Raw genomic sequence first — 14,538 nt, 5'->3', positions numbered from 1 at the left:
GAGAGGTGCACCAAACTGACCCTACAGGGCAGGCATCAGGATTTGCAGCAGCACAATACACCACACAGGGCATGCGGGATGGGAGTGCAGCACAACAATCTATAGAAAGCAATAGGGAGGGGACAGGACCATGCACATGGGCAACAGAGAACAGAGGGGAAAGGGGCAATGGTAGCTAGCTGACTATAATGGACAGACAGGAGAGAAAGCTGCAGCATAACAGACCATAAAGGGCAGGAGGGACGGATCAGGGGCATTACAATGGAACAGACAAGCCAGGAGGGAGGGAATAGGGGTCTGCACATCGAAACAGAGGGCTGGGGGCAAGGGGGCAGGGCAGGAGCAGCAAGATGACCATGGAGGTCAGGCAGGATGGGCACTAGAAACTAGACACACCATGGAGAGCAACAGTGAGACTATGATGGCATACACACAGACCATGGAGGGAAGGTGGGAGGGGGTCAGGGGCAGCTAGCTGACCACACAGGGAAGGTGGGAGGGGCCATTGCAGCACAGAAGACCAGGCATGGCAAGCGGGAGGGTTAGTGGCAGCACAATGGCTATGATGGGCAAGAAGGAGGGTGCAGGGGCATGCAGAAAGGACCATGGAGGATAGAAGGGAGGGTCAGGACCTGGGCACAGACAAGAGAGTTCAGAGGAAGGGGCCTCACAACAGACCGCGCGGGGCAGGCAGGAGGAGCAGTTGCAGCACAACAGACCAGGGAGGGCAGAAGGGTGTGGCAGTAAAATGGCCCATGGAGGACAGGAGGAAGGGGATAGGAGCATGGCATGTGGACAGGCAGGGTGGAGTTGGCAGGGACAGGTTACAGTCATCTGACAATGCTAGGCAGGTGGAAGGGGAGTGGCAGCTCAATAGAACACTCAGAGTAGATAGGAGTGGCAGGTCCATGGAACATGGTGGGCAAAAAGGATGGAGCAGGGGCATGCACAAAGACATCGGAGGGCAGGGGGAAGGAGAATGGGGCAGCAAGCTAAGCACAGAGGCTAAGCAGGAGGTCAATGATGGGCCATAGAATTGGGCAATGGAGGGCAGGATGAGTGGACTGGTACATCATGCTAAATGGAGGGCAGTGGCAGCACATCATACCATGCATGGCAGGAGGGAGGAGGCTAGTCCATGGATTTAGACAACAGAGGATAGGGAGGAGGTGGATGGGGCAGTAAGCTAACTGTTCAGAGAAGGTGGGTATTAGGAACTTTATTGTTTTTATAATGTGTGTCTGTGCGAACTACTTAAAATATGAACAAGTATGCAGCATATTCTCACTTTTATTCAGGAAGAAGAGGACGTTTGTGACTGTGACTTCAGGCTCACTTGGCAGAAACACCCCCTGACCCTCCACCCCCCATCGCAAAATGTAATGCCCGTGAAAAGGGTAGGTGGACGCAGTGTTATATAGAACATAGTCCTGAGAGCACGATTGAAAATGAAAACTAGATATAGTATATGGTATAAACTATGCACCAAAAAGTGTGATATAAGATGAACCGGGCGTGAAATATAACATGCAATACATTGTGCACAATGACAGATTCATTGGTGAGCGCGAGATAGCACAGGCACTAGCGCGTACTATGCGATATGCGCCTTGGAGTGTAATATGCACAGGGCAGTGTTGCGTAACCTAACTAGTCTCTAAAGTTGTAATATAAAATATGTGCTGGGGAGTGTAACGTTGCATATGCATTGTGACAAAGATATGGATCCCAGATTGTAATATGTATGGCATAGCACTGTGCGTTATAACATAGGCATCGAGGAAGGCACGTTAGATGGGGCAATATAACCCGTGCGAAGGCAAGTGTGGCATGACATATTCACGGGGTGGTGTTACAGTGCACATGGGCTGGTGGAATACAACACAGAGGTGTGTGGCACTCGGCGGGCACTGGTGGGTGTAACACAACATTGGGCTCAGCCAGGAGCATGCTGTGACTCTCAAGTGAGGTTCGTCTCCTTTCCAGAGAGTAAAATAAAAAGTATTACACATACGGCGGTGGATGTGTGTTTTATTAACCGTGAGGGGGGTTTCTTGCATAGTTTGGTCGAATTTTTGTCGAATCCCCTTTGAATGGCTTGGTGTGAGTGTGTATTAAATGTGCCCGTCAATAGCTACCCATGTTTGTATAAATAAACGACAAGGGTGTCTACTTGGAGAGTACACACCGGCGGGGCGCAGGGATTAGGCACAGTAGGGCATCAGACACGTCAGAGCTTCACTAGCGGTGTATATACATTCCACGTGGATTCATTTTATGCATAGTCGCCTTTTAATGAATATCACGCAAATCGTCATGGTGATAGGTACATACGGTTTGTCCAGCACGTCCTAGGTGTTTCTATAAACATATTTTTTTTTTTAAATAATAATAAACAAAGGCCGGCCCCGGGGGATGGGGTCCCCGGGGCCATAAGTGGCCTGAGGAGGGGGGCAACAGAGCCCCCCTCCTAAAGAACTTTTTTTTAAAAAGGCCATGACCCGGGGGTTGGGGTCCCCGGGGCCGATTAAGGCCTTGGGAGGGCCACATTTATTTTTTTCAACAAAATAAATTGGGGTGCAGGCCCTGGGGGATGGGGTCCCCAGGGCCAATAAATTAGAAAAAGAAGGGGGGCCACACAGCCCTCCTTCTTAAAAAAATAAAATAAATAAAAGACCGGCATCGCGCCGGAGGCCACGCCCCCTCCTTGCAGCACTCTGCAAACGCGCCCCCTGGCCAGTTGTAAGTTGGGGAATTAATTCCCCTTCAATACTGAGGGTCCCTGAGGGCCAACTAGCCCAACAGGTATCTCCAGTATTGCCAGGGAGCTGTGTTGCAGACACGTGTTCTGAGGCCACGCCCCTTTTTACACCTCTATGCAACGCAGCTCTATGGCGCTTACTGGAGGTACATAGTGGGCTAGTTTGACCTCAACTTAGAACGGCCACAGGGCGCGTTTACACAGTGGTGAAGGGAGGGGATGGGGCCTGAGGTGACGTGTGCAAACACGCCCTGTGGCGCGTTTTAAGTTGGGGAAATGATTCCCTTTCAATCCTGAGGGACCCTGGTGGCCAACTAGCCCACCAGGTGCTTCCAGTAAGCGCCACTGCTCTGCGTTGCAGAGAGGTGGTGCAGGCCGTGCCCCTTTTTACACCTCTCTGCAATGGCGCTCACTAGATGTATCTTGTGGGCTATTTTGCCCCTAGGGACCCTCAGGATTCAAGGGGACTTAATCTCCCAACTTAAAAAACGGCCAGAGGACGTGTTTACACAGTGGGGAAGGGAGGGGACGGGGCCTGAGGTGACGTGTGCAAACACGCCCTGTGGCGCGTTTTAAGTTGGGGAAATAATTCCCCTTCAATCCTGAGGGCCCCTGGGGGCTAACGAGCCCACCAGGTGCTTCCAGTAAGCGCCACTGAGCTGCATTGCAGAGAGGTGGTCCAGGCCGTGCCACTTTTTACACCTCTCTGCAACGCAGCTCTGTGGCGCTTACTGGATGTACCTAGTGGGCTAGTTGGACCCTAGGGACCCTCAGGATTCAAGGGGACTTAATCTCCCAACTTAAAACAGCCACAGGGCATGTTTACACAGTGGGGAAGGGAGGGGACGGGGCCTGAGGTGACGTGTGCAAACACGCCCTGTGGCGCATTTTAAGTGGTAGTTTTAATCCCCTGCCCTATTATATACTAGGCGCTTACAGAGGAGGTCATGCTAATCACAGGGGGACCCCAACGCATAGTGTTCCCCAGTGTATGTAGGGGTTTTCACTGTATTCTGAGTGCCTTTTAACATAGCACTGGCTCTAGGACTGGTTAGTCAGACTCAGTTACCACCAGTATCCGTCTGAAAAAGTTGATGGTACAGGATGATTTTGCAACAAGGCTTCTTTCTGCTCTTCTGTTTGTTCTTTCTGCACGTTATCCTTCTTCCTGCACTTTTCTTCATCTTTGAGGACTTCTGTTGCTTCTTTCTGCATTTCTTTTTTTTCTTTCTGTGCGTTTTTTCTTCTTTCTTCACATGTCCTATCTCTGTAGGCATAGTTAGAAATTAGCATTTAAAAAACCTTTGAAATTCACTGAAAAAACCATAAGTTTCAGGCACGTTATAGTTAGGAATTAGCATTTAAAAAACCTTAGAAATTCACTGAAAAAACCATAGGTTTCAGGGGCGTTATAGTTAACTGGACTTTTCACTCGTACAAAACCATTGAAATTCCCCCGTTATAGTTAGTTCAGCTAACTATAACTCGCGCGCCCGCAATGCACTGCTGATGACGTCACATATTACATCACTCATGACATGGTCAGTGACATCACTCATGACATCACTGATGACATCTCAAATGGCATCACTGATGACATCACTGATGACATCATCCTTGTGATAGAGTGGCAGACCTCCTCTCCCCCTAATATAACCTTTGATACACACATTCAAAAATAGAAACTAAAATTTTCAAAACAATTGACATACCAATACTAGTTACAACAACCTATTCAGTAATTCTAAGATCCACATACACATCCGCTCATTCACCAACAGTCCTATACAGTCACTCATAGATGTACTCACTCATCATATGTACTCATACACCTATACATCCTGTTACACAACGCCACTCATCCATAGATTTACTCACACACATAGTCACTCATGCTAATAAAGAATCAAACATCCATTTACTGGCATATACAGTTATACACTCACCACCACACTTACTTCTACAGAAACTTACACATACTTAGTCTTTTAAACAATCACTTATAGAAACACAAACTTATTCATACAGGAACTCTTTCAATCTCTCACTCTCACATATACTCACTTATATACACCAATAGTCACATATACTAGTTTAAAACATATGTAGTTACTCATAAAAGCACTATTGAGACAGTCATTCACTCACTAACACACCCATGCATACACTCATCCACCCATACAGTCCTGCACACATGCTGTCTTCAACACATACAAACAGTGAGTCACTCATTCATGCACCTATGCACTACGTAATACCCCCCACCGAACCATACAGACACTCAGACACTCATACTGATACTCACAAATCAACTAATAACCTATATGGACACTCATGTAGCTACTCACCAACCCATGCAGCCACTTATACACAAAGTGAGAGACTGATACAGATATTTACATATTTAAACATTACTCACTAAGCCATGTATTCACTAAGATACACTTAATCAGTCAGTTATACAATCAATTTTTCAAAAACAAATCATCCGTTTAGACACTTATATACCCATTTATTCTTCCATCGACCTTGAGATATACATATATAAAACATATGTAATTTTCAGAAAAACACACATTCACTGGATGATGTCATCAGTGATGTCATTTGAGATGTCATCAGCGATGTCATGAGTGATGTCACTGACCATGTCATGAGTGATGTAATATGTGACGTCATCAGCAGTGCATTGCGGGTGCGCAAGTTATAGTTAGCTGAACTAACTATAACGGGGGAATTTCAATGGTTTTGTACGAGTGAAAAGTCCAGCGAACTATAACGCCCCTGAAATCTATGTTTTTTTCAGTGAATATATATATATATTAGAAAATCATCCTCCGAACACAGGAGCCTCCAACCCTACAGGGTGGCCTCTTTCCAACAACGGGCATGGAGACGCCAGCCAATTTATTTCCATCAAGCACCACAGAGGCCCAATACTGGAGTTCACAGCGTTATTTTCAGAGCAAAGCAGCAAATCATGCCTCCCTTCTCCTTACGCGTTTCAGCCGTAGCCTTGATCACAGGTGGGGACACTTGTGCAAAATGCATCGTGCACGCTTTTAAAACCAGTAGACCACGTGACTTACACAAAACTTCATTTCCCATAGTGCAATTTAAAAGTTATTTTTCATTTCATAGGAAGTCCTTGCTTCTTGTGATTTTATTTAATACTTGCTGCTTTAAAGTGCACCAGTAGTAGCATGAATCCAGATGGAAGTAAGTCATACACTTCGTTTTGTATGCGTAGTGCAAAAATTCTCGGTCTCGCCTGAAACAAAGTGCACCCTCCAGAACAATCGGCACAGGACGTTGACCCCGCCGAATCCCTTCCTCACTCACATCATTTTCGCTACATTAGCATTCCCCAGTGTGCTTGTGTGAGCGAGTGGGTCATGCTCCAGATCCAAATTAGAAAATCATCCTCCGAACACAGGCGCCTCCAACCCTACATGGTGGCCTCTTTCCAACAACGGCCCCCGAGACGTCCACCACTTTATTTCCATTAAGCACCACAGAGGCCTAATACTGGAGTTCACAGCTTTATTTTCAGAGCAAAGCAGCACATCATGCCTCCATTCTCCTTACGCGTTTTGGCCGTAGCCTTGATCACAGGTGGGGACACTTGTGCAAAATGGATTGTGCACGCTAAGAAAAAACAAATTTATAATGACATGGAGCAGCACCCACTTGAGGGTAAGAATTTCATCACAAGCACCACAAATCCCAGCATGCTTTGTACTGCACCACTCAATTGTGAGGCCCACTAGAGGGCGGTATAAATAACTAATAAAGCATGCGCAGGTGCTAGTGACTGAGCTGCCAGTCTCATTTAACGTGTGAACAAGGAGCGAGGGGAGTTCCGAAATGCGTCAGGGAAGGCTAATATGCAGACTGCAGATGCCGGCTGCTTTGAACTAAAAGGAAATAAATGATTTGTGATAAAATTTACTGCTGTGGAGTGCGTCTTCAGCTTAAGGGCAATCCCCCAATTGGAATATATATATATTAACTGAAAAAAAACATAGATTTCAGGGACGTTATAGTTACAAATTAGCATTTAAAAAAACCTTTGAAATTCACTGAACAAAACATAGGTTTCAGGGACGTTATAGTTACTAATTAGCGTTTAAAAAACTTTTGAAATTCACCGAAAAAACCATAGGTTTCAGGGACGTTATAGTTAGTTGGACATTTCACTCATACAAAACCATAGAAATTCCACCGTTATAGTTAGTTCAGCTAACTATAACTCATGCCCCTTCAATGCATTGCTGATGACGTCACATATTACATCATTCATGACATGATCAGTGACATCACTGATGACATCTCACATGACATCACTGATGACATCACTGATGACATCATCCAGTGAATGTGTTTTTCTTTAAAATGTAAATATGTATTATATAAATACCAAGCTGTATTGAAGAATGAGTGGATGTATAAGTGTCTGTATGTAGGATTTAGTAGGTGTGTGACTCACTGTTAAGTGAGTGATTAAATGTGTCTTACTGAATACATGGGTTAGTGACTCAACTGTATGAATGTCTGTATCAGTCTGTCTGTTGTTGTATAACCTGCTGTAGTTGGTCAGTAGCTTCACGGGTGTCTATATGGGTTATTGATTAGTTGCCTGAGTAATTGTATGGGAGACTGAGTGTGTGTGTGTGGTTGGGTGGGGGTGTGTGGGGGTGTGTGACTCTGTGCATAGATGTGTGAGTGGTTGATTAACTGGGTGTATGACTTTAAGAGTGCATGTGGAAACAGTTCTATGGGTGAGTGAGTGTGTGTATGGATGTGTTGGTGAGTGACTGGATGTCTCAGTGGTAGATGTCCAAGTAAGTACAAAAGTAAAAGGCAGTGTATGTGAGAGTTGGAGTATATAAATGACTATATGTGATAGTCAGTGATTGTGGGAGTGGTTGTATGAATGAGTGTATACTTGCATTAGTGATTATATATGAGAGTAAGTATGCGTTAGTATCTGTATGAATAAATGAGGTGGTGTGTGTATAACTGTGTAGGTGAGTAAATGGAACTGTGATTGATTCTTTGCATGACTGACTAGGATAAGGGCATGACTGACTTGGATGAGTGGTGGTGTGTGAGTGTCTGGATAGGTGTATGAGTGCATATGATAGTGTTGTATTGATCAGTGACTACATGTATGAATGGTTGTATGGATGAATGAGTGCATGTGTCTGTAGACCTAGGAATTAGTGAGTGGGTTTGTAGTAACTGGTATTGGTGTGTCGATGGTTTTGAAAATGGTAGTCTGTATTTTACAGGGGGTGTATCAAAGGTTATATTAGGGTGTGATGAAGTGCATCAGATTGTCACATGGATGATGTCATCAGTGATGTCATCAGTGATGTCATTAGAGATGTCATCAGTGATGTCATCAGTGATGTCACTGGCCATGTCATGAATGATGTAATATGTGACGTCATCAGCAGTGCATTGCGGGTGCATGAGTTAAAGTTAGCTGAACTTACTATAACAATGGAATTTCTATGGTTTTGAATGAGTGAAATGTCCAACTAACTATAACGTCTCTGAAACCTATGGTTTTTTCAGTGAATTTCAAAGGTTTTTTAAATGCTAATTTGTAACTATAACGTACCTGAAACCTATGGTTTTTTCAGTGAATTTCAAAGGTTTTTTGAATGCTAATTTGTAACTATAACATCCCTGAAACCTATGGCTTTGTCAGTGAATTTCAAAGGTTTTTTAAATGCTAATTTCTAATTATTTTCTTCTTTAAACCTATAGTTTTTCCAGTGATTTTAAATTATCACTTCATTGTCAACCCAGTGAAAACAGCCAATATCCCCAGTTTTCCAGCAATAGCTTCCACCCAAATAAAATTGTCACAAATGAGAACAACAACTAACGGTTATAATATACAGAGTAGACGTCCCTGTGCAAAAATTAACACAAAAGCACCAGTTCCCGATATGTTCAACGAGCAGCCAAATCTGGGGTGCCATCCAAAAACAGGGAATAAGCCACGTTTGCAGTAGGTATCTAACATCTGCATTTTACTGGTGTAAACCAGGATGACTACCTACAATGTGAAAGGGATCGCAGCCCAGAATCACATCTAAAGTGCAACATGTGTCATAGAGTTACTAATCACGCAGCTCAAACACCTATGAAGGCCACAACACTCACTGCCACCAGCCTCAGGACGTCCCCCTGGACCACCCTCCTCCCTAATACCACTGAGGCAGTGCAGAACAGGACAGTGGACCTTCCAAAACCGGCATGGTCCCTCAGCCACACAATACTTGAATGTTGGCAGATCTGGCAAGCAAAAATGTGTGAAGGACGCAACTCATCCATCAATAATAATAATGCACACAATACCAAGTGTAGTGGTGATGTGCTGGACAGACCTCACTATACAGATCATAAACCTCTCTCTACATAAACTGCTGGTGCTTGTAGTGTTGTGCACAATAGACGCAACCATGTTACCTCAGGCAATGAGGAAGATCTCGGACATGTAGCTGTGTTGTCCTTCCCTGGAAGTGGAAGCGCAGTGGGCTGGTCCAACGTACGCCACTGCAATGTAGGAGTATGAATAAATAAGCCAGGGCTCTGGACGTGGTTCACTTGTATAACTGTGAAGACCAACGAGTCTGCCAGAGCGGCGGGCTTCACCCTGCCACGTGGCTGCCGCTATGACCGTGGGTCTCCTCGACACAAGTCCCCTGCAAACCCAGTGGCACAGCACCGCAGACTTATGTCTGTACAGACTACTGCCTTCTATCAAAGCGGGGCGATAGGCTCGATTGCTCTCGAAGAGAATAGTGATACTTCGGTCCAGGTCAATCAAGGATCCGACAGTAAAGGGAAACAAAACCCTTATCTCAAAAGAACCTCAGGGAACCCGAATCAATCGGGGCTGAAAGATGGAGATCGCAAATAACTCATGGAGTCTCCTCTGCAAGGGATCTGAACCTTCCCTCTCCAGGAGGGCATTAGGCAACCTGGGAAAATCCCAAGAAGCCTGACATAGACTCCCTGCTCCTTCAAATATCTGGGAATCTGATTGGCGTTGGCTCTGGAAGCAAGATGGTTCCACCGGTGCTTGTTTCTCCTCTGATCAAGTTTGCCAGGTACTCTGCATTGCTGGTTGGGATGATCTATGGAAAAACAAGATATGATTATCTTCATCCTATTGCAGCAGAGGAAAAAAGAATAGAAGCGGAGGAGAAAGCAAAGCATGAGGAGGCAGAGCGAAATGCAAAAGAAATTGCAGCTGCCAATGAAGACACCATATTGAAATCAAATGCTACCTCATCTTTTCATCTGTGGCGCTTCTGAATGGTTAACATATTTATTTGCAATATGGTTTATTTGCAGTGTCTAGTCATCCATCAGTTTATAGCTGAATTAATAAATCTGAATTATTTGTGAATTGACAGCATTTCAACGACCTTAAATGAACATTGAAAATTTGGTTTTGAAAAGGGGGTCTACTGTCATTTAAGATGTTTGCTCTTAATGTTATTGGAATTGATATTTGATGCAATAAAACAACAAGATATAAAAAAAAATTATAAAAAAATATCTGGGAATCCAAATATTCCATACTGCAGAAGACTTACGAGAGGGCAACCTGAGCCCGGTTGTTAGGTCCCTAAAGTCATCTATACAGTTTTGGCGGTCACAGATATATAGCACCGCACTGCGTATAGCACTATCGAAAATGATTATATTGCCGAGATTGCTGTATTATTTCACAAACCTACCAGTGGTGATCTGCCCGCAATGGTTTTCTGATCTGAACCACCTACTTCGTGAATTAATTTGAGATGAGGGAGTGGAATAAAGTGGCACTGGAGGTAGTGCAGAGGGCACCCGAGGAAGGAGAGCTGGGCGCCCTAGGCTTTGAACTATACTACCTGGTTGCTCAGTGTTGGACAGGCCACCTAAAGGGCTTGCTCCCTCCCCGCATGACAGGGCCCGAGCCCCGGCTCTCCCGGTGTTACCCACAGAAGCAACCCGCACTCCGTCTCATACGGGACTCCTGCCCCCGGACACCTCGGTATCATGGGGCCGAACCACTACCGGCTCCCTCGCCCGGCCCGGCCGCCATCTTGGACACTGCACCACGAGGCCGTGTGGCCTCAGCTCGACCCTAACCCTGGGCCTGGCCAGGCCCCGACATCCCGGCACCACCATCCACCCAGGAGGTGAACGGACCACTTGGCAGGTCAATGGGAGAAAGAAGGGTCGATGGCTCTCCCCCGCCAGGTGCCGATTGCCCCCCAGCTCCCCCGGGCGCTGGCTCCACCCCCCTGCTGGGTGTCTGGACTCCCTCATCCCGGACCTCGCGACTTCCAAGTGCGAGGGTCCGGACATCAAAGGGCGCCAGACCTATAACTGGGGCAGCTCCAGAGCAGGAAGGCAGTTGTATCCTGGAGTCGAGAGACACCGTGAAGAACTCATCCTTGACGGACTACTGGCGCTGCCATAGCCCTGCCTTGCGAACTACTGTCCTGCCTGCTGGCGCTGCCGCAACCTTCTGCATCCTTCATCCTCGTCGGGACCTGCTGGCGCTGCCGCGGACCGTTGTAACTACCACCTTCACCGGGACCTGCTGGCGCTGCCGCGGACCGTTGTAACTACCACCTTCACCGGGACCTGCTGGCGCTGCCGCGGACAGTTGTAACTACCACCTTCACCGGGACCTGCTGGCGCTGCCGCGGACCGTCGTGACTACCACCTTCACCGGGGCCTGCTGGCGCTGCCGCGGCCCGCCCATCTAGAACACCGAGCTCGAGGATTGTGAGCTACCCATCGTATCATCGTACCTACCAGAGTGGTAACAAGACTGTCCCGCTACCCCCTTTCCCAACCAAGAGACTAGAATCGAGGGGACCCCTGAGTCCTGACCTCCTTGTACCATTTTATCGTACCTAAAGATTGCTTATAAAGAACGTTAAACCTTATCTTCGTGTGGTGTACATCTATGGGGGGGAGTTACTCGTCTGTACGATCGCTGGAGACGGCTCTCCCCGGAGACCTCTCCCCTCGTCCTCGGCCGACCCTCCCGGTCCGTCTAACATTGGTGGCCAGCGGCACGATCCGAATCAACGCGTAATCGTACAGAGAGTAGCTCACCCCACGACAAAACCACAATGACAACCAAAGAGAGCGGATCCACCGAAAAATTCCAAATGGAGAAATTGGAAGAGTACAGCCATCGTGAGTTGAAACAATTCTGCATTGAACTAGGCATTGCTACCACCGGTCTGAGTACCAAAGACGATTTCAAGCACGCCATTGAGTCGTGGGCAGAAACCGGGGCCGCCAGACCCCTGGACCAAAACATTGCAGCATCAGAGAGGAACACCACGGCTCCCGAGGAGCGAAGAACGGGTCTCTCGCAGGAAGAGATCCAAGAGAGAGAAAAAAGCAGACTACATGAGTTAGAAATGGCACGGCTCAAAATGGACGGTGAACTAAAATTAGCCGAACAAAAACTGAACCTAGAACATCTGCGGCTCCGAGAAGAACGGGAAGAAAAACAGAGGCAGAGAGAGCTCGAAGAAAAGAGATTAGCGTACGAACACGAGCGCAAACTGGCGGAAATAGACCTACGGAAGCAGAACAAAGAACTGGGGGTGCCCGAGCAACCGCACACCCCAGGAGCGACAGGAAAGAAAGTACACATCCCCAAGGATGTCGTTCGAGAGTACGTCCGAGACGACGACATACAACAGTGGTTCAAGGCCTACGAGATCGCCATGACCTCCCACCGGATCGATCGAAGTGACTGGGGAGCCGGTCTATGGGGGAGGTTCGTCAATGAAGGCCGCGATGCCCTGTTACAGCTCCCAGACCATCTGATGACATCCTACGACCACATGAAGGCTGCCCTCCTCACTCGATATGGGCTCACACCCGAAATGTACCGCCAGAGGTTCCGAGACTGCACCCGGATCCCAGGTACAACTTGGGTGGAATATGTGAACTATTTCAGCCGAGCCTTCGAGGGTTGGATCAAGGGAAGCCACGTAACGACCTACGAGCAACTTTTTAATCTCATGGTGTGGGAGCACCTCTCTAACAACTGCTTCGTTGAGCTCCGGCAGCACCTCCTCGACAGTAAATTGACTGACCCACGGCAGCTCGCCGCCGAAGCTGACCGGTGGGAAAGCACCCGAGTAGGCCGGAGGGGGCCGCACGAACAGAACCGGAACAACCAAGGTCAGCACCGTTCTCGAGGAGGAGGAGGAGGCCAGGGACGAGGAAGAGACACCGTCCCGGCCGCCCCCGCTGCCAGCACCACGCCCCCGGCCAGCCGGGGCAACCCCCCGTTGCGCCCGGTGTTCCGAGCCAATATCACGTGTCACCGATGCCAGCGAGTCGGCCACTACGCCAATGACCCGAGCTGTCCACAGAACCAAACTCCGAGACCCCGCCAGGTAGCTGCCGCCGCCCTGGGGGGAGAACAAATCTCCGAAGGGCAGGAAGAACGCGAACAAGAACAACAAGAGTGGGAACCGGCCGCCATGATTCTAGCGTGCCTAGGGGGAAGAGACATGGTCCCGCGGGCTCCCCTACCCGCCAACACCAGAAAATATAGTCAGTGGGTGAACATTAATGGACGCAGGGCCGAAGCACTACGTGACACGGGGGCCAGTGTGACGGCCGTCCGCTGTCACCTGGTGACCCCGGAAAAGATCCTGCCGAACATTCTCTGCCCCGTCCGTTCCGCCGACAATTCAGAGAGTCTATGTCGGATGGCCTGCGTCCCCTTCGAATGGGGAGGAGTCTCCGGCATGTTAAAGGTGACGGTCCGAGATGATGCCCCCGTGGACTGTCTCCTGGGGAATGATCTTGAGAGTTCCCCGTGGGCCGCCGTAGAAAGAAGAGAGCACCTGGGGATGTTGGGCCTCCCGGACTGGGCGTGCGTAACCACCCGGTCCATGGCCGGCCGTGCCATCCCCCGACCAGAAGAACCAGAATGGCCAGCACCTCCTCCCCCGATCGCTCCAGTAGAGGACACCGACCATACCGACCCCCCAGAGCAAACCCCCGAAGGGCTCGCTCAGCCCCAGGACCTTCCCGACCTGGCTCAGTGGCGTCGAGAGGGGGGGCCCACCCAGGAACAGTTCCGTCAAGAGCAGAAGACCTGTCCCTCCCTCGAGGGACTCCGCCAGCAAGCCCTCGCCCAGAGCGCAGGGGACACCACCGGAGCCCATTGGATCTATTGGGACAACGACCTGTTGTACAGTGAACAGAGAATCGCGGAGTTGGGGGCCAGTCGAGTGCTGGTGGTGCCCCTCCGTTTTAGAGACTTCTTGGTAAATTTGGCCCACGATGTCCCTCTGGCTGGACACCTGGGCCAGGACAAAACCTACAGTCGCCTGGTGACCCACTTTTTCTGGCCCAAGATGAGGAACGACGTCCTCAACCACTGCCGGTCCTGCCCCACGTGCCAGGCCAGCGGGAAGAGCGGCCGCAAACTTAAAGCACCTCTGCAACCCTTCCCAGTTGTCACCACCCCGTTCGAGAGGGTGGGAATAGACATTGTGGGGCCCCTGGACCCCCGTACAGCACAAGGACATCGGTTCATCCTGGTACTGGTGGACCACGCCACCCGCTACCCCGAGGCTGTTCCCCTGCGAACTGTGACAGCCCCGGTGGTCGGCCGGGCCTTAATGGGGATCTTCTCCCGGGTGGGCTTCCCCCGAGAAGTCGTCAGCGACAGAGGCACAAACTTTATTTCAAAATATATGAAGTCCCTCTGG

The 14,538-nt window shown here is 48.7% G+C and overlaps 1 protein-coding gene across 1 annotated transcript; it reads left to right on the top strand.

Moving 5' to 3' along the window:
- Positions 1-9,829: 9,829 nt before the first annotated feature.
- Positions 9,830-10,138, top strand: ATP5ME (ATP synthase membrane subunit e). The gene has a single exon (XM_085599739.1). The coding sequence runs from the start codon at positions 9,848-9,850 to the stop codon at positions 10,097-10,099; it is 252 nt and encodes an 83-aa protein (XP_085455865.1). The 5' UTR covers positions 9,830-9,847; the 3' UTR covers positions 10,100-10,138.
- Positions 10,139-14,538: the final 4,400 nt, after the last annotated feature.

The sequence above is a fragment of the Triturus cristatus genome, chromosome 1_1 (genome assembly GCF_964204655.1).
Source record: "Triturus cristatus chromosome 1_1, aTriCri1.1, whole genome shotgun sequence".
NCBI lineage: Eukaryota > Metazoa > Chordata > Amphibia > Caudata > Salamandridae > Triturus > Triturus cristatus.
Note: the sequence above shows the minus strand (reverse complement) of the source record. Positions and strands in the feature narration are given on the sequence as shown.

Excerpts from the sequence above, each read along its gene's own strand:
- ATP5ME (XM_085599739.1), top strand. The coding sequence starts at position 9,848 with ATGGTTCCACCGGTGCTTGTTTCTCCTCTGATCAAGTTTGCCAGGTAC.